The sequence below is a fragment of the Mugil cephalus genome, chromosome 10, assembly GCF_022458985.1.
Source record: "Mugil cephalus isolate CIBA_MC_2020 chromosome 10, CIBA_Mcephalus_1.1, whole genome shotgun sequence".
Classification (NCBI taxonomy): Eukaryota; Metazoa; Chordata; class Actinopteri; order Mugiliformes; family Mugilidae; genus Mugil; species Mugil cephalus.
In genome coordinates this window covers 16,304,846-16,323,590 of record NC_061779.1, presented here as the reverse complement: position 1 = coordinate 16,323,590, position 18,745 = coordinate 16,304,846, and the positions used below count along the sequence as shown (strand labels likewise).

The window sequence follows — 18,745 nt, the reverse complement described above, 5'->3', positions numbered from 1 at the left end:
CAGGCCTATATTTTTGATAACTAAGACTAATATTTAAGCCTGATACAAAATGTTACACCTCTTAATTCAGGAATCATCATTCCCTATTGTTTCTCATTTTCCCTGGAACCCTTTCGGGTCCCTGAGCCACTGTCTGGTCACACATTCCTCCACTCGTCACAGCTTTTACGGTCGTGAGAATAGTTTCAGTGTACCAGTGTTCAGTATTCGGAACAAAGAGAAAAGCTGCGGTTAATGCTAAACAATTCCAGTTTATTTTTATGATCACATAAATATTATTAACTGCGACATTTTTTACAGACAATAATTCACTTGGCAATCATTGCATTACCGTTTAAGGCACAGATAGGTGATATTTCTAAGAAGAAAAGGTGTAATTCAGATTAAACTGATAAATCAGCATTTACAGTTTTAGTCTACTGTACACGGATTAAAAGTTAATTAATTAATTCACAGATTCAAAATGAAAAAAGAGTTGTAACGTTCATGTACATAAAGATGATAGAACCCAGTTTCTCTGATTGGCAAATGAGCAAAGCAGCTTGGTATTTTACATATAAATAATTTTTATGACACACAAGCCAGTGGCCTTAATACGAACCCAGAAACACAGAGGCAGTGTGTTCCTCTGACAATAGCGCATTGACACTTGTATTGCATAAATGGAGTAACTGCTTGTAACAAACATCTTGGTGCGTCCACTGTTCTCCCTCCGGCCCTTACGCTGCCCGTGCAGCACAAGTAACTTAAAGTTCATAACCGCACACGACAGGAAAACGCTGCATAACTACTGGTCTGACAGCATTCCACTAAAAACACTTGCCTATTTTAACTATGCTACTTCAAGTGCGCATTTTTGTTAACATCCTGCAATTCAAGTTTGTACACGACCGAGCGCATGTTTAAATGCAGTTCTGAGGTCCTACAGCACAGACGTGTCTAACTATAGTGTGGCTCATTTCACTGTCATGTGTTGGTCCAAAAATATTTAATACTTAGTAATGATTAATACACGACCATTTGCAACTAGAACACAGAGGGGCTGATTAAGCTGTAACGACGTTCTGGCAGCTTAAAAATATCTAAATGTGAGGAAGAAAACAGATATTCAAAGCACATTTCAATTCTTTTGAACTGTTTCTGGGTTCGGAATAATTACATTTGAACCTAAAAGAGTTGGAAACACGTGGAATATCCGGACGACCTCAGTGCACTGCAAAGTCCTGCGGAGAGAGGCTTGACGGAGGGCGGTTATCTGGTGACATCACTCCGGTCTTGAAGGAGCCCCGCAGGTCCATGTTGACACAGAGCACTCCAGACAGCAGCTGTCTCTTGTATTGGTCGAGACGCTTGAAGACGTCCTGGACCGAAGGACCACTCCCACCGGCCAAGGTGGGAAGCAGGCTGGTGGAGCCGAGCTGGGATGGGAGGGAGTGGTAGCGGTGCAGCTCCAGCTGGCAGAACAATCTATTCATTAGAAGCATTTACCAGCACACACAGAGGCATGAATGAGGAGGCAGCTGTTTCACTGAAGCACTTCAAGCATGTAGGATGAGTCATGTGTAAAGGTAAAAGCAGGCGAAGGCTAACATGCAGGGAAGTATCAGCTCTTTTCTGCTTCTCGTGGCTTTACAGGGAGCTCGAGCTAATTGTTTAGTCACCGTGTTACGACTGTCTGCTTTGGTTAAGCTGTGGCAGGCAGATATCTACGTCAAAAATCCCTAAAAAAACAACTCTACAGTACGGTTAGTGACCTAATGGTGAGTGGGACAGAGGCAGATATTTCTATTGATTGCATGTAAAAGGCAGATAAGAAATCATTGTGTGCTGTGATGTGAAGCTGTTCATTCGGAGACAAGAAACGACAGAGAGCAGAGGTTACTATGACTGTTTTATTCCGGAGTATCCAAAAACATACATTTGCCCTCCTCGAGCCACTCCTGGTAGACGCTGGGAAACTCCCCAAACACCTCAGCGCCCTCTTCAGGTGATAACGTATTACCTCAAATCCACACTGGTACTATACCGTACAATCTTCACACTGTGAGGCACTTTTACTTACTTTCATTTCACACAACCACAAAAACCACAACTTGTTTCTGCCGCCCCCGACTGACTACAAAATCAACTTGGAATTTCAGTCTGGTTCACATAGCGTGCTGTACACGGGTGAGTATCTAACATTATATCTACAGTGTGAATAAATACGTGGTATAAATATGTCACTGATATTCTAAGTCGTATGTACATGTAATTTCACGGTTAACTACCTGGCAGAAACATGCTGCGAAAAGCTTCTGGAGGCCTGGCGAAAGACATGCTGCGTGACTTTCGATAACTGCTCTCGGATCCACGTCACATCTTCCTGCACGTCTGGCAGCCACTCCAGAAGTCTGCGCATTGGGACAGGTGACAGTCAGTCAACGCGTATAGTAGGTCAACCTAGTGAAACACTGCTAGAGTGTTTTCTGCCATCTAGATACATTCAAAAGTGCAGTTTGAAGGTAACATATGAATGTGAAGGTACTTGACATGCGAGGCTCAAACACAGGGGGAACGGGACCAGATGTAATTAAGCCGTACAGCACCTGACAGTCACAGACATGGCAGACTCCAGAGGGAGCGTGTAGGGGATCATCATGGCCGACGCCATCCTGACGGGAAGTAGGTTGCCTAGCGACTGCACCAGACTCCTCCTCTCGATGCAGGCTTCGACTAGAGCTGCAGAGGGAGGCAAAGACAGACTTACTCATCTTTGTGCAAAAGGAACTAAAGCTAATAGCAATATTAATTGTTGTTGATACTTTCAGGGTCCCTACATCAGGTTATCAGCCGTTTGGCAAAGAGACACGTCGTGTTTTTGTTTTTTAAGTATATTTGTTCTGTTGCTCAAGAAAACTAAATTGTGAAAACATGAGTTATCTCCGACAGATGAATCCGGCTAAATCTTGATAATGTGAAATGATGACTCATTAATAAGGAATTATCAAGTAGCCCGCGTGTCTACTGGATTCTTCAGTACAAACAAACAAAAAAAAAGTGCGTTTTAAACTCTAACCTGTTTCTCAACTACTGTTACACAACTTAATATTAATTCAATTCATATTAAGTCAACACAGCATTCATACTTTAAGCTGGGTTACTCTGCCTATCAAATGAAAAGAAAAAGAAGATACTGAAGGGTTAGGTCAGTCATGTACTGGTCACGCATGGTTCTCATAAAACCAGCTACACTTCCCCACATTATCGCGTTACCTTTGTGCAAGGCGGGTGGAAGGCGCTCAATGATATGCTCCTCCAACGAGGAACTGGCCAAAACCATCACCGCCGTCTCTTCAACACGTGACTTGTCTTCCTCTACGTTCTCATTTTCATCTTCCTCCTCCTCCTCCTCCTCCTCCTCCTCATCCTCGTTTTCCTCCGCGTTGGCCATCAGGGGTCTGTCTTTCAGAGGTCCGTTAAAGTTAAGCAACCCTGGGAAGAACGTATGAAAACATTTCATTTTATTTCGTGTCATCACTGTCTATCTATAACACGAGGTATTTACTGAGCCCCTGCTGGCCATGTTCCGGCACGGTTTTAAGACACTTTCCCGGAGCGAACAAATAAGTGAGTAACACAAACCCTAATCAGAAGAAAAATGCGTTTATTGATTTATTGGCATGGTCACAGGAAACACAAGTGCTGATAGCGTATCAGGGCGATACTGTTTGTGTGCACTAAAATCTTCTGGCCAGGGGACAAAAGATCAGTAAAGTTTGTTAGTTCCACCCCAGTTTTTAAGAAAGTAAACTGATGACTCTTACCGTTCTTCTTTAAAAAGTGCATCGCATCTTTGTATCCCTGCTTACACATGGCTTTCATAACCTGCGCAACAAAAGCAACAAACACATACATTTATCTCTCGCCATCTGCCGAGTTCACTCCAGTTTAATCAATTTAGCCGTAGCTGTGCGCGCCTCTCTGTGTGGGTCTACGGCATCTGGGAGGCTGGAATCAAGTGACCTACCATTGGATCTGGGGGGAAAAGTGCCCTGGAGACTCTGTAGAGGTTTGTGAGAGTGAACTGGATGCTTGTGTTGGTGAAGCGCAGCTCGTGTATGTTGGTCGAGGTGTCTCGGGGGCAGATGTCGCTCTCTCCGGAGAACGGGGAAACGGTGATGGTGTTTTTCAGCTCATACTGAGGCAAGTTGTCTGAGATTCCTCCGTCGACGTATCGCTGAATGATAGAGAAGAAGTATTAGCATATTAAAAATGGAGAAAGTTTATATATATATTGCGTAAAACCTACAGAGTGGCATTGGTATTCTGTCAAGGAGCAAGATATGATAAGCGTGACATCATATCCTGTGTATTGATAAGGACTGATAGGGATATCAATACACACTTGGGTTGGAGTTTAGGCTAATCTTCTTTTCTTACTGAAGATATTGAACTTTTAACTTGGAGGCCTGCGATGCGTGTCAACAAATAACATCAGAGTGACATAAGCTTTTTGAAATTGATTCAAGGGCTTCACAGGCTTGAGTCTTTTCCCAGCATGGTCACATCTGCCTATGCCACTCTTTAATTTTGGTCACAAGCCTGGCATACACACAAGCTGAAATAAGCTAGTGAAAGCCATCACAAAGGCCACAGAGGGAGGGTGGGGACCGCCGCTGTTGCTCAATGGTACTTCCCAGAAAGCCTTTGCACTAGAAACATGTCAAAAAAAAAAGTTCTACTTTCCCCTTTAGTGTGAGATCTCAGACAAACACTAACTCCAGAGGAATTTCATAATCATTGTTTCCACACGTGTGCCATTCAGTAAAAACACATTCTTGAGGAAGGGAGGACTCTGATGGGCACAGTTACAGAACAAAAAAAAAAAGTGCCAAAAGCAACAACAACAAAGCACAATGAAAGGAAACAGTGATATAATTTAAGTAAAACAGGAAACTGGGCTGGTCATGACACCTCTTAAGTCCATTTTGTAGATGTTTATAGCACTAAACACCAGCGCAAAAACCTTGTATGTGTGTCAATACGTGGCAATAAATCTTATTGTGGTGCCCATGTGCTGAATGACAGAGGATCTACTCACCACTCCTTGCAATGTTGGCGGAATGAGTCCACAATATACTGGGATGTAGGCACTGCACACACATGCCTAAACAACACAAAAGGTAATATAAGTAACAGAGACATAGGAAGAAATACATCGCAGTTGGTTATTCAGAAATGAAAGCGGTATCAGTATTTTTCTGATCTTAGCTGATGTTATTATAATTAAAGTCACTTGAAATAACATCAAGTGGGACTGAAACTTTCTTACTAGGTAGCTGATTAGTTGTCTTCTTTATAACACATCAGATAATGGTGAAAAACAGTTTGTCATAGTATTTTATAACATAACTGACAAATAATCTCCAGAAAACCCAAACAGACATCCCCAGAGATATCCACCAACTCCACAAAAGGAAGACGAGATGCAGCGTGTACCTGCACCACCTCCTCCTTGTCGTTGAAGTGGGACACCAGGACGTTTTCTCCATCTGTGACCCGGGTGAGAGAGATTCCCAGCCGGCCGTTGGCCCGGTGGTGGCTGTCAGCGGGCAGGGTGCGCCGTAGCGTGTTGCGAACAATCTTCATCAGGTTGAAGGACGGGTGCATGGGCCCGAGGAACCGCTTCCTCGCCTCTTTGGCCACCTCGATGATACTTGCGCCGGTCTCCCCTTTGAAAGATTTAAAAAGCCCGTGACTTGATGAAGGCTGCACGAGAGTGCGGATAACAGGCAGTTAACGCTCAAAATGATAAGGTTAGAGATGTCTGGACATCGGGAAATAACTTCTCATTCCAAGTTCTTCCTGCACCTTTACCTTTAATACGATAAAAAATAGTCTTTTTCACAAGGAGAAGATGATGATCACCTTGAGGGTGCAGCATTACATGGAAGAGGGTCTTTACATATTTATTATCAAATGTTTTATATAGCGGTTTACATGCAGAAACTCCAAACTGTCAGCTTCTTCAAGTTAAAGTTAAAGTTTTAATTTCTGATCACTTTGCAGCACAGATCATCCCAACACAGTAGCTACTAACAGTTTAAAGACTCCATGCAGCATCCTTGGAAAATGCTGCTAGTTCAAAGACACCTACCAAGACATACTCCAGTGACCACAGCAGTGGCGGTGAGGGCACCAGCTGATGCTCCATACACGTGCCTGGCGTTTTGTACCAAGAAGGGAGCCTGTTCCTGCAGACAGCTGGCCACGCCGATGTGGTAGATACCTAGAAAGCCGCAGCCCGCGAACGAGATGTTCCACGGAGAGTCCAGAGGAAACATGCTGCAACTCTGTGCCCACTGGGGCAAAGGTCGCTGTCAACCGATACACGGGATAGTTTGTAAACTAATAAATTAAATAATAATAGTAATAATGATGATAAAAGTCTTCTTGTTTCAGAGCTGAACGAAGTTCATATTTTGTTATTGAAGTCTCTCTGAATACTATCTTTAAAAACCTTGTCTTTACAACTAACAGCGGACGTCCGTCTCTTCGTTGCTAATAACGTCGACAAAATATTTAAAATAAAAATTTAAAAAAATGATCCTCTGCTGAAGGTGAACTCCGTCGGTAATAATTAAAAAACAACTCTGAGCTAGTTAATATAGCGACGTTTCCAACCACGGGGAGTTGTTGTTATTACACACAGTTAGCTGGGAGGAGGTCACCCTGTGAACCTGACCGTCCAATCACATTCCACGCCGTAAAGCAGGCTGGCCAATCACAGTTGAAGGAGGTGATACGATGACCAATCGTAGTCGAAGGAGGTGATACACTGACCAATCACAGTCGGCACCGGTGAAACACCGTGAAGTCAGTGAGCGGTCGTTCGTATCTCGCTGACAGCTGTCAAAGGTTTGTCCCCAGGCGGAGCTCCGCGTTTTGTTTTGTCCTTTCTAAATTTATCTGCTTGTTTATGTTCCCGTTTTGTCAGGGAAATGCCAAACACTGCTATATTGGAACTTTCTTTCATAATATGTGCTATGATTAGGAAGAATGTGTATTGATTTGTTACTGGACAGATTAACCTATGTCTATAACGACCAAAGTAGATCTGCGATAGCATGTAGCTACAAGTTATCTGTACTTTCCTTTTCAGTTTTTAGCCTAAATTTGTAACGACACTTGAATTTCTGTTTTTTTTGGCCTCGATGTCTTTGTTTCAAGCTTTGTTCAGCCAATTTTTTTTTCTAATAATAAGTTTGTTCAAATCTGGGCAGTTTGCAAAATCCTGGCTGCGAAATAGTAAACTGTAGTAGTAAGGGCTGACAACAGATAGTAGTGAAATCACAAATGTCTTGCATTTGAAGCACATTCAACAATAACACTGAAATGTTTTTCTGTAACTCTTCCTTGAATAAACTATTCACAGAAATAGACTGAAAAAAGACTGATTCAGATTCTGTTTAGGACACTGGGTTCCTTAGAGAGCATATCCTATTATGAAATCTCAATGAGCAAGAATTCATTTTCTTAAAAAAAACTATGCCCCTGTTTAGTATGTACTTACGGATGACAGTCAACGCTACATTACCAACGACTCCATGGACCCACCTGGAGTCAGGAAAGAAATATTATTCTATGAGCTCCAAGAAACGTGACTCAGAAGGGTGAAATTCTCAGAGGACGATGACAGTAGAGTTTTTTTTTTTTTTCTATTATTGTACCCAAAGAGCTGACTGTGCCACTGTTGGACTTTGGCACTGTGAATCTGAGTTGAACAAATTCTTTTCCACACATGAGACTGGTTTCCACAACAGAAATGAACTTTTGACATTGTGTTTTGACCAAAATGTAATGCAGGTTTTTTTTTGGGCACACAGTTGTTAGATAAAAACAAGATGTGGAAGACTGCTGAAGGAGAATAAAACAAATACACCACCCACTTGAGTATAATTCAGAGCTACATTGTTTTTTGATAAAAGAAATAATGGATTAATAATTAGAATTTATGTTTTTATTTGTATCATACTGCCTTTGGTTTTAGAGACTGTGTGCCACAATTATTGTAGATTGTACTGAATATTTATAATAAACTAATTAAAGAATTTTTAAAGCCCTTTTTTATTTTATCATATTCACGTGTTTAACAGGTTAACGAACTGAAAACAAACTAAAAATGATAGATAGATAGATAGATAGATAGATAGATAGATAGATAGATAGATAGATAGATAGATAGATAGATAGATAGATAGATAGATACGTTATTTATCCATCACACAGAAACATATATGAAGGATATTTAAGTTATTTAACTGTGTATACCACTGTTGTAGATAGGACTTGTCGGTAAAGCAGAATAAATCAAGGCTCTCGACTAGACAGCGCCACCCGATGGTGGATCAGGGGCTGGCGTCAACGGTCCCGCCCTGAGCTGACACTTTGGCGGCGCCACAGTCAAAGCGTTCGATGAAACACACAGGAGCAGCCAGAGAGGCGGGGCTCATTCTTTTTTAAACATAGAACGCCCATTAGACTCCTCCCAGTGAGTTCCACCGGTTGACAATGCATACAAAAACGAACGTGCAGCTGTGACGCAAAGCCTCGTCTTTGAAAACATTCAGGCTCCAGGAAGTAGTGTCACAAAGTGCAGACAGAGCAGGTCGATGCAGAGATAATGCTATTCGTTACTTGGTAAATAACACTACATTAACTAGTCACCAGCTCAAGGTACTTAACGGACCCTAAAGTCATACGCATTCGCCAGCAGATATGTACTTTTTATCTAATATTGATGGAAACACCACAGCTGTAAGTAGCTAATACAGCTGTAACGGTTACAGTAAATTCACTCAGACAACGTGTCTGTTATGATGCTGCTCGTTGAGTGTCACATCCCTCATTTAGCTCCATGTGGGGTTTAAAACAATGGACGTGTCTAAACATGTCACGAGTAACTCTCCAGACATTACGTCTGGGCTCGTACAGGCCTGCTAGTTAGCAGACTGGTGTAACAAAGTGTGTCCTCAATGGAGAGAAGCAGAGGAGAAGAAGCAGCCCCTGAGGAAGAGGAGGGTGTGGACGAGGTGAAGGTTGAATGTAACCCATCGAGGGCAACATCCAAAGGTGGAGGTCCAGGCATCTCTACAGCTGTTTTGGCTCGTAAGCTCTGGGAAGTTCATGTGAACAGAGATGAGGGGAAATCAGAGAGGGAGACCGGACCGACGGTATCGAGTGGTGTGATGTCTGAAGGCCAAGCAGACGGGGACCCTCCATCTGTGTCTCCCTCCAGCCCGACGATAGACAGCCCTGATCCCTCCATGTCAAGCCTCTCGCTCTCCACGTGCTCCTTTTCTTCAACCTCCTCCTCTTCCTCCTTCGCTGCGTTGTCTTTGAGTCCACCGTTGCCTCCTTCTGTGGAGCTCTCCGCTGTGTTGGCTGATACAAGGCTGACCCTGGATGTGTACCAGGGAGGAGCAGCCGCTTTGCCGTTGCTGTGGGGGTCTGTCCCAGAGCTGCTGAGGGGCCTCAAGTACCTGAGGCTGGGCTCTGAGGACAAACCGGGGCTGGACGGTGCTCTGGACGTCCTACACAATCTGACACAGCTGCGCTCACTGGCTATCCGGGGTACTTTCCTCTTTATTTTTATCTGGTAGCAACGTTTACTCGTATTTTTTTAAGCCTCTGTAAAACTATTACATTTTTTATAAGAGTTTATAACATGAATACTTTGTTAATAATCTGTGTGTCATTCTCTGTCCCTCTCTACTAATTTCTTTCTAATTAAAAGGGCACTGTTTTTACAACTCACGAGGCGACCCTCTGCCTGGCCTCCTCACCACTTTACCCACATCCGTGTCCCTCCTAACTCACCTGGTGCATCTAGATCTCTCCTTCAACCAGCTCCCCCGTTTGCCGTCCTGCCTGCTCACCCTGCCTACGCTGTCCTCTCTACTCCTCTGCCACAACCTCCTCTCTGATTTGCCTCCCGACATCGACAAGCTGTGCTCCCTCACCTACCTCTCCCTCCTGGGGAACAAGCTGGAGAGTCTACCCTCGAGTCTGGGTCGACTGAAGGCGCTACAGACGCTGGACGTGTCGCACAACCTTCTCTGGCAACTACCTGATGAAATCGGTTCTCTGGAGGAGCTTGTCAGGCTTGAATTGTCGCACAACAAGCTGAAGCAGCTACCGGACAGCATGGGTAAGGGTCTAAGAGTGAGTGGGTGTGTCGGCGAAAGACCGTCCGGAGAATAAATTAGAATGAGTGCAGCAATTTAAAAAAAGTAGCGTAACTCTTGTCTCCTTTGTTGCTCAGGATCTCTCCTTTCGCTCAGGGAGCTTGTCGTCTGCAGCAATGACCTCCGCCTGATCCCGCATTGTCTGAACAAACTGCCTCAGCTTCAAATAAATGTCTGTGACAATCCCTTGGGACGACCCCCAACGCCTCCACCCCTCCCTCCTACACCAGGTGAGACATTATTTTTACATTTCCTGTGAGAATATTGTCTCTGTTACATCTTATTATTATTTTTTTATTTTTTTTTTTTACCAGACAAAGCAGACACAAAGATTCCCGAGTTGCATCTTGGATTTAATCAGCACAGGTACGGTATCACTCTCAGACCAGGTAATAGCAGATGTCGTCAATACTCGAAATGGTATTGTCAGCTAAAGTGTTTCTAATTATATTACTATTATTATCATATGATTATATATTATATTAAAGTTGTCTCATGCCTTTTGCTCCTCAGTTTCTGTGTTTCGTCTGCTGGGTGTCATGTGTTTCTCCCAGGGGGGGCCGAGCTGGTGTTCCCCCCGAGGTGCCTGGTGACAACCACAAGACTGCAGTGGGCTGAGAAAAGGCCAGAAAGAAAACTGGTGTGGCTGGAGGAGCATGACATCCTGCTGAGTCGTCCGCTTGAACTTCGTCCTCACGGGGTGACGTTTCTAAAGGTATAAGCTGTTTGCTGAAAGCCTGTTTATCAGTAGTGAGGAAACTCCATCTCAGTTTACTTGTCATGTTCAGTAGTAATATAACGTTGTCAGTAGCTCAGAAATAGCAGGAAACATCCCCTATGATATTATAGTGACGATATCAGGGTCTGCAAAGAAGAAAGACTGCAAATTGAAGATGTGTTGATTTAGAGAAGAGTGAATTAAGCACGAAGTGAGGATCTAACAAGTTGCACTCTGCAAAGAATATAATTTCAAGTCAGAGTATCTGCAATTTAGACTTTTACACTGTATTTTTTTAATTGAATGTTTTTTTGTTTTCACATTTTTATGGTATTTGTTGTATCTACTGAGATTGTTCTTTCTTGCGCTTGCTTGAGGTAAATGTACTTCAACTGTGAAATGCTCGCAGCCCGTGGAGGTGTGTGTGCCATATCACCGGACGAAAAGAAGAGAGGTGGTGGTGCGGAGGTTTGACGGACAGGCATGGAGCACTCTGCCCACTATTCTGAAGAGAGGAAGCAAGAGCCATAGCAGTCACCCTGGAGGACGCCCAGCCAGGGTAAAAACCCAAACTAAAGACATCACGACAGCTATCATTGTGTGTGTGCGGTAAAAAAAAAAAAAAAAAAATGACTTCTTGTTGTACCTGTAGCTGGCGTGCTGCTCAGTGAGACACTTTTCCTGGTTTATGGCAGTGTCCCGTCCCGTGAAAGACAGTTGCTCCGTTACACCAGCTGGAGCTATGCTGGTCTCCAGCTCTGATCCTGGAATCAAGCTCACCTTCCCTCCAGACTCCACAGTGCAGACTCGCACCATAACCCTGCAGGTAAAATCAGTCAACAGGTGGTTTGATATGTAAGAACAGCGTCACAAGAGAGTCTGCCAGACTTCAATGTGTCTCTCTGTCTATAGGTTTTGAAGGTGTCTCTGTCAGAGGTGCAGGTCCTGTGTGGTGATCCTCAGGCCAGTGTCAGCCCCCTCGTTTGTCTCTCCCAGACTCCCAGCATGCATTTCCTGCAGCCAGTCAAAGTCCAGATCCCTCTGCCATCTGGAATCACAGGTTCATCTGTTAATATAGCATTTTATAGATTTTCACACACGTGTAATAATAACAATAATAATATATGAGCCTGTATTAACATAGTAGCCCGGTGCTTCTGCAGGCCACACCGTTGACATGTCCTGCTTGCATCTTCTCCATGGAGACCCCACCGCCCAAACCTGGACCGACATCACAACACAAGTGTCTCTCTATGTTACTCATTTGTATGCCATTTTCTACATTACGCATTTCTCCTGGTAAGTTTTGGTAGCATATTCTCACAATTTAAGCTTGATATTCGACACTACAGTGTTTTATATTTTCACAATGTCTGCCCCATCACAGGTACTGGCTGTGGTACACCACGCAGCGCTGCGTCAGCGGAGTGGCCAGGAAGGTCTATCAGAGGCTAAAACAGTTCAAAGTCCAGTTCCTCGTCCTGCAGCGGAAGACGGATCCTTCACAAGTTCTGCTGCAGTGCTTACCCTCGAACAGGGTTTGTAATAAAGCTCTGTTCTGTGGAGTTTACTAGAGCATTTTACGTCGTCAATCTCAGCCTTGTTTTATCAGCCTCTGCCTGTGGTATCTTGGGCTCAGTGCTGTTTGACTGACCTGATTTGTTAGTCATGTGAATGCCTGTGTAAATGTAAATCACTGATGCTAAAACAGCGATTGCGATGGTTCCTGCGCAGGTAGACGACAGAGTGCAGTCTCTGGCAGAGCAATACGATGGACCTCAGCCTTCGGACCTGTGCGACCTGCTTGAAGGAGAGCAGTTCTTCGCTGGCTTTGAGAGGGGCTTAGATATCAGCACAGGTCTGAAGTCCTCCTCAAGACTGTATCTTAATCAAACAATTTTACTCACATCATCCACTTTCTGCCGAGGTCTTATGATGTGCCGTTGTGTAACAACCGCCCCGTCACAGCTATTAAGTTACACAGCCCGAGCTAATATTATCCTGTTTTCTCCAGACAGACCAGACTGTGAGGGGGGACGACTGTGCTTTGTGTTTTACTCCAGCCTAAAGAATCTAAAGGAAGTATATATCTGTCCAGCCCAGGGTCAGAAGGGACCAGTGAGGGGACAGGTAAGACAAAAACATTCAACAGCCGAGAACATGCTAATGTGCTGAGCTAAATGTTCTCTTCGTACATGCAGGCATGATTCAGAACCACGTGACCCAACTTATACTGCATCTTTAAAACAACATACGCACAGTATGATGCAGCACATTATACGCAGCGTGACCACGACTTTAGAAATGCTTCTGATGTCTGATATTTTCATGGACACACCCTTAAACTTAACATCACAACCACAAAGTACAGTCCCCAAGCGACTCAAAACACGACAAAGCGTCATCCGGTACCTCTCAATGTATATACCTTTACACAGGGAATGAAGCGCTCGAGCATTAATTTCGAGCTTTTCAACATTTTCTTTATTAAATGTTGTGGAGACAACTACGTGGCCTTAAAGGGAAAGTTTGGTTTCTGTAAAGTCAGTTGATACAAACCAACGACTCCTTGGTCCTGTCAGTGGAGTCTGATGAGTTTGACGAGATCATAGATCAGGTGATAATTTTCTAAATAACAGCATGCACTTAAACTGGTATTGATTTCTTTTAGATGCTTGATTTAGATAGCTCGATACGTTTTTCCGTCTAAGCTCTGGTTATTGCTTGGTGCATGTGCCAGTACTCCTCTTTGATTCTGGAGGCGTGCAGAACGCCATCTTTGTGCACTATGGATGAGTACTTCATCCAACCGCACTCCAAAGAAACCAAACTTTCCACCTAACTGTATCTCTCTGCAGAAGAGAGGTAACGCTGTTGTGACCTGGATCGAGAGCTGCAGCATAAAGGGAGAGTAAACATCAGAATTACAAAATAAGAAGACGTTTTTATTGTCATTGTCTGGTGAACAACAACGAAATACAGTTTGGCAGCTCTTTGGCTCAGGACCAATAAAGATATAGAACTGTATGGAAACTATGGCAACTATACACAATAAAATGCCATATATACAATAAAAGCACACAGTGGCACAGAAATGAATGTAATTGATACGATGAGGGGAAAAAAAGCAGCATTTAAAACAGTAAAGAATTAAACAATCATGCAAATGGCATCTAGGTCCGTGCATATCTGTCTATTGAGTGTAAGTGGACTGGGGTGTAAATATAGAGGTTACTGCGCAGCAGTCTGTGAAGGAGGGTTTGGCAGCTTGAGGGTAGGAGCTGTTAGTTATCTCTCTTAGCTTCCTAAGGAAGTAGAGTGTCTGTTGTCTGTGGTGTGTTCTGTTTGCTCACATGGTTGGAAATGTGTGAGATCAGCAGAGATGTGAAGACAAAGGAACTTGAAGCTCCTTGGTCTTAAATGGTTTATTTCAACAAATTACATAAAAGGGCAAACAGACACATGGTGAACTTCTGTAGCAAAAAGACGGGTGACTCTTGGGCTTCTCCAGGCACCTACTCCTTCTCTGATTATGCTGGTTTCAGGAAAGGAAGCCATGTACCACCGAAAGACACCTACACTGCAAAGCAGCCACTGTATTAGGTCTATAAAGCCACATTTGAATCAGGCAGTTTAGAATAGAGAGGAAAAATCTCTTAAAATGATGTGATACCACCCCACGCTACCTTCAACAGTTCACCGCAATGTGATTATATGCTCTGTCGTAAATATTAAGCGTTGGCCTCTCGCAGCTATTTTATCCTCTCTGGTGAAAGTCTGTTGCAATAATCGAAGGAGGTGCAGTATCTAGAGGAAAGGTGTCGTGAGTCAGTGACACTCTATCCTGGCCTCATGCAAACCCTGTATTAACTCGCCCAGAAATCTGGAAATATCCTGTCAGCTCATCTAAATGAGTTAGGTAATGAATTACCCCGTCTCAATTCGTGTGCACGTCACACCTCACCCCTGTTAGAATATCTAAATGGAGGATAGCTATCGAGGTTTGTTCTGGTTTCGCTGTGGAGAAACATTATAGAGAAACATCATTCTGCTCTTCTTGTTAATAAGCTGTGAACCTCAGGCTGATTCTTTGTCATCAAAGAATAATTCTTCTAAAGAACAAAATAGCCTGTTTTTCAGAGACTCATTGTTCGAACATCAATATCAAGCCGTCCTTAAGGGTACTCCAGGCCCCGTGGAATATGGGTGGAAAGATGATTACGGTCTGACGCATGCACTTACTGGAAGCGAGCCGCAAACCGTGACATTACATTAGCTTAGCTGCAGAGCTCAGTGGCCGTCATGGGATGCAGATGTTATGCTTTTATTGTGTCCCGTGAATCAAGCTGCAAGGATTTTTGTGACGCCGTACTGAACATGTGCTTCGTGTCTCCGTTACAGGTGTCTTTTTATAGAGGAGAGATTCCCAGCAGTTTGCCGGAGGAAGTCGCCAGAAAGAGGAAAGGACTCGACAGCCAGTGGCTTGCGACTTTGCCACTAAGACTTCCTGTCAGTTGAAGTGAAAGTAGTGAAGTAAAATCTGATCTTATGGATAGTAAATAAATTGACATCAGTGCATTTTATCTTAAAATATTTGGTGCTATTGTATTTAAGTTCCTTGATTTTGTTTCTAGATTTGACTTACAGTTCAAACTACTTCTGTCAACCCTGTTTTCCCTAATCCTTGTATGTTGCTGCCTAGAAGTAATGTCACATATCTTTGTTTTAGGCTCTGAACTCAGAGAACAGTTTCATCATGGAGGACACCCAGTACCCTCCTCTGAACCTGGGTGACCCTGAGAGTGGCTACTTGACCGAAGCCAACCTGCTGTCCATCTCTCTTCAGATAGGACACGACTGGCGTGTTATTGGCATCAATCTGGGCCTGAGCTACCAAGAGCTCGACCGCATCCAGTACAAGCACAGGTGGGAATTAAAAATCTCGTTCAAAGAAAATTATGTGAGAGAAAAAGCCCTTTTTTCATTTTCAGTAAATTTTGACAGGAAATAACTTGCGTGTAGCTGCTTCAGTTTCCTTGTGTTGACAGCATGTCATGTTTTCTTGCTACGATTGGCTGTGATATTTTCTAAATTCAGTGTAGTGGTGCATTTATATTGTGGTGAAGACCACTTAACCACATAAAATAGTTTTCATTTAATCTGAGACATCAGTTTTCTTTCATAATCTTTAAGATCTTGATGAGAAATGAAAAGAAAATTGGTGCTTGAACAATAAACAAGGGTCTCTGAAAAGTACACTTGCAAGTCAGAGTGAGGTTATTTGATAACCCGTTAGCCACAGCGTTAAAATCTCCTTCCTAATAGGTGGTTTACTAAACAGTTGTGACTCGTTTGGGAAGGGTCAAGGGTTTCTGAAGGTGTCCTGTGGGGTCAAACACCAGGATGTTTGCAGTGGACGTCATTATTCCCACTAGCAAAGTGCAGATACTCGATCAGTTTGGGATCTCTGGGCAGTTTGGGGCCGGTTCATCATCTTGGGCTGTTTTTCATGTTGGCGTTGGCTGCAGCTTTTGGGGAGTGTTGTTTGCTATGGAGGTGGGGTGAGGTGAGGTGCATGTCTAAGACGAACAGCATCATCTCAACCTGATTCTTTATCAATCCAGATTTATCTCAACTAATATTCCCAGTTGCAATAGAGATTTAGATAAAAAAAATACATTTCATGTTAAATGATCTGTGCATGAGTGAATTGTGTAACCAGCTTGTGCACACGCGGTGCAGCACAGCCGAAGCCTCTGCGGGAACAAGATATAGTGGGATGGCATGTAACTGGAGAGAAGCTGTGGAGAATTTTGATTGTTTTAATCTGCAATGTCAGCCATCACTAGGCCATCTGGGACACTGCAGGAGATTACACACAGAATGATGCTCATCTAGCCCTCCCCCTTTTCATCGAACAGAGAAAGCCGGTCCTGACGCATCCTGGAGGTGGAGGAAGAATGCATTATGTAAAACCCCAGATAAACACGTTGTGGTGATCTTGGGAAGATTTTGATGCAGAAATACATTTGTATTTCATTTGACCAACATTTGGAAAATGACTTATATACAGTCTGTCTTTGGGACAGGTTGTGTATAAATGTTGTAGTATTCATAACATGTCAGTATCTCTGTATGATACTAAGAGAGCTGCACATAAAAAGATATTCCCATAAGCACAGCTCCTGGGAGTAAAAAATCTTGTAATAATGTGCTGAAATCTTAAATGAACTATATATTTACATCTGCATGTTCTGTTCTTCTTGCAAGGGACAACCTGGGTGCCTTAGTGATGGACATGTTGTTTCTGTGGGCCCGGGGACAGAGGAACGAAGGACTCGGGGCCGTGTCGAGGCTGGTGGCTGCGATGACCGAGAGCGGCAGGAAAGACCTGGCCGATGAGATCGAGGACATTGTCAATATAGGAAGGAGAAAGTACTCAGAGTCACTGAGGAGAGTAGGGCTGGAGGCAGAGAGCTCCTCCCTCGGTGAAATACAGCAATAGATGAGCCCACACTGGGTGCAGATGGCTGACTTACACTTGAGTAACCTGTGTGTTTACAGTGGACCCCCCGTCGTCATCTCATCCTGCTGTCTAAACAACTGTCCCGGTGCAAAAAAAAAAAAAAAAAAGTCTGTCTTTGTCACAGCCATGATAGCAGCTGGTGGCACCTTTCACAAGAACTACAAAGGAGCAGGCAAATGGATGGACTGCATGGTGGTGCCTGTGGTTTGGGCTCCTGCCACTTTTAATTCTCTGTCCCAGTATGCAAAGCAAACCTATGGGAGCCCATTTGTGCCAAGAAGAGAAAAGCATGTACTAGTAGTAGTTGAATAGTAATCGATGCAAAGGTATGTAATAACTGGAGTCATTGTCTCACGTTTAAAAGTGTGTAGGATTTAGTGGAATCTAGCCATGATGTAGCACCTGACTGAAACCACCTCCCTCCCCCTTCCAACCATGAGATCCTATGATGCTGCTAAATATGCAAAAGGCCCCATCTAGAGCTGGTGTGTACTCTCTGTCTGTTCTGCGTTACTATAGAAACAAAGCAGTGCAACATGGCAACGCTCCCCCTGCAAATATAAAAGGTTCATTCTAACATTTCCTATTATTAAGTGATTTATAGATTAATGACCAAATAATTATGAATATTACACTTCTGCTAGTAAAACCCCTTTAAATCCTATACACGCTGGATCTCTAACAACAAAGTCATGTGTTTGACTTTCTCTCATACATTTGTGTTATTTCTCCTTTAGTACATCATCATTTCCTCCGTGTTTCAAAAACTGCCAATACTGATTGACTCATATCATGCTTTTTTTTTTGTTTACTTTGTATTAGTATGTCATTAATCCATCTTTTTCATCTCTTACTTTGGTTGTATTTATTTATTTATTTATTTTAATTTTCTGGCAGTAAGGAGCTTCCATCGATTGTGCTGGTATTTGTTCGGACAGAGCAAAAAAAAAAAAAAAACACAAAGGTGTGGGACCATATCTCTTTCCACAGCTGATGACACTTCTTCCCTCCTCCTGAGTGCCTTTGTTCAGCAGCTGCACAATCTCACTAACGTACCAGGATTTTACATTTTTGTACTTTTTATGAATCGCCACTATTTTAATGTGATTAAACTTGTGGTGTAAATGCAGTGTTGTCTGCTGGGAGTTTTGTGTTGATGGCAACTATAGATGGATGTTGCAGAAACATGCTGCTGCATGTTTCCCCCTGAACCACCTCTGACTTCAACTCTATATATTTTTCTATTTTATTTTTCAAGGTCAGTTCGTTGAG

The 18,745-nt window shown here is 43.2% G+C and overlaps 2 protein-coding genes across 4 annotated transcripts; one reads left to right on the top strand and one right to left on the bottom strand.

Moving 5' to 3' along the window:
• Window positions 1–231: 231 nt before the first annotated feature.
• pnpla2 (patatin-like phospholipase domain containing 2) lies at window positions 232–7,170 on the bottom strand. 3 transcript variants are annotated; one of them, XM_047597490.1, is made up of 9 exons: window positions 6,140–7,170; window positions 5,482–5,714; window positions 5,084–5,149; window positions 4,010–4,219; window positions 3,807–3,867; window positions 3,256–3,474; window positions 2,589–2,721; window positions 2,271–2,393; window positions 232–1,467 (listed from the first exon to the last, which is right to left on the bottom strand). In XM_047597490.1, the coding sequence occupies exons 1-9, from the start codon at window positions 6,324–6,326 to the stop codon at window positions 1,206–1,208; spliced, it is 1,494 nt and encodes a 497-aa protein (XP_047453446.1). In that variant the 5' UTR covers window positions 6,327–7,170; the 3' UTR covers window positions 232–1,205. The 3 variants fall into 3 exon arrangements, with proteins under 3 accessions (XP_047453446.1, XP_047453448.1, XP_047453449.1); XM_047597492.1 differs by having other exon boundaries at window positions 232–1,454; window positions 6,140–7,169; XM_047597493.1 differs by lacking the exon at window positions 232–1,467 and adding an exon at window positions 1,487–1,840 and having other exon boundaries at window positions 6,140–7,160.
• Window positions 7,171–8,619: 1,449 nt separating this feature from the next.
• On the top strand, window positions 8,620–18,602 carry pidd1 (p53-induced death domain protein 1). The gene is made up of 15 exons (XM_047595666.1): window positions 8,620–9,615; window positions 9,779–10,192; window positions 10,307–10,459; window positions 10,544–10,595; window positions 10,743–10,944; window positions 11,357–11,506; window positions 11,600–11,773; window positions 11,860–12,007; window positions 12,111–12,246; window positions 12,335–12,485; window positions 12,682–12,805; window positions 12,962–13,077; window positions 15,349–15,456; window positions 15,677–15,873; window positions 17,218–18,602. Exons 1-15 carry the CDS (start codon window positions 9,018–9,020, stop codon window positions 17,450–17,452), a joined length of 2,958 nt encoding a protein of 985 aa, XP_047451622.1. The 5' UTR covers window positions 8,620–9,017; the 3' UTR covers window positions 17,453–18,602.
• The last annotated feature ends 143 nt before the right edge of the window (window positions 18,603–18,745 follow it).

What these genes read in the sequence shown, in the direction of transcription:
- pnpla2 (XM_047597490.1), bottom strand. Translation starts at nt 6,326, where the DNA reads ATGTTTCCTCTGGACTCTCCGTGGAACATCTCGTTCGCGGGCTGCGGC. An exon ending in CGCCAACATTGCAAGGAGTG is followed by an intron (nt 4,220 to 5,083) that starts GTGAGTAGATCC and finishes TCTATCATTCAG; the next exon opens with CGATACGTCGACGGAGGAAT. An exon ending in TCCACCCGCCTTGCACAAAG is followed by an intron (nt 2,722 to 3,255) that starts GTAACGCGATAA and finishes CTCCCTCTGCAG; the next exon opens with CTCTAGTCGAAGCCTGCATC.
- pidd1 (XM_047595666.1), top strand. Translation starts at nt 9,018, where the DNA reads ATGGAGAGAAGCAGAGGAGAAGAAGCAGCCCCTGAGGAAGAGGAGGGT. An exon ending in GCAGCTACCGGACAGCATGG is followed by an intron (nt 10,193 to 10,306) that starts GTAAGGGTCTAA and finishes TTTGTTGCTCAG; the next exon opens with GATCTCTCCTTTCGCTCAGG. An exon ending in CTCGCACCATAACCCTGCAG is followed by an intron (nt 11,774 to 11,859) that starts GTAAAATCAGTC and finishes CTCTGTCTATAG; the next exon opens with GTTTTGAAGGTGTCTCTGTC.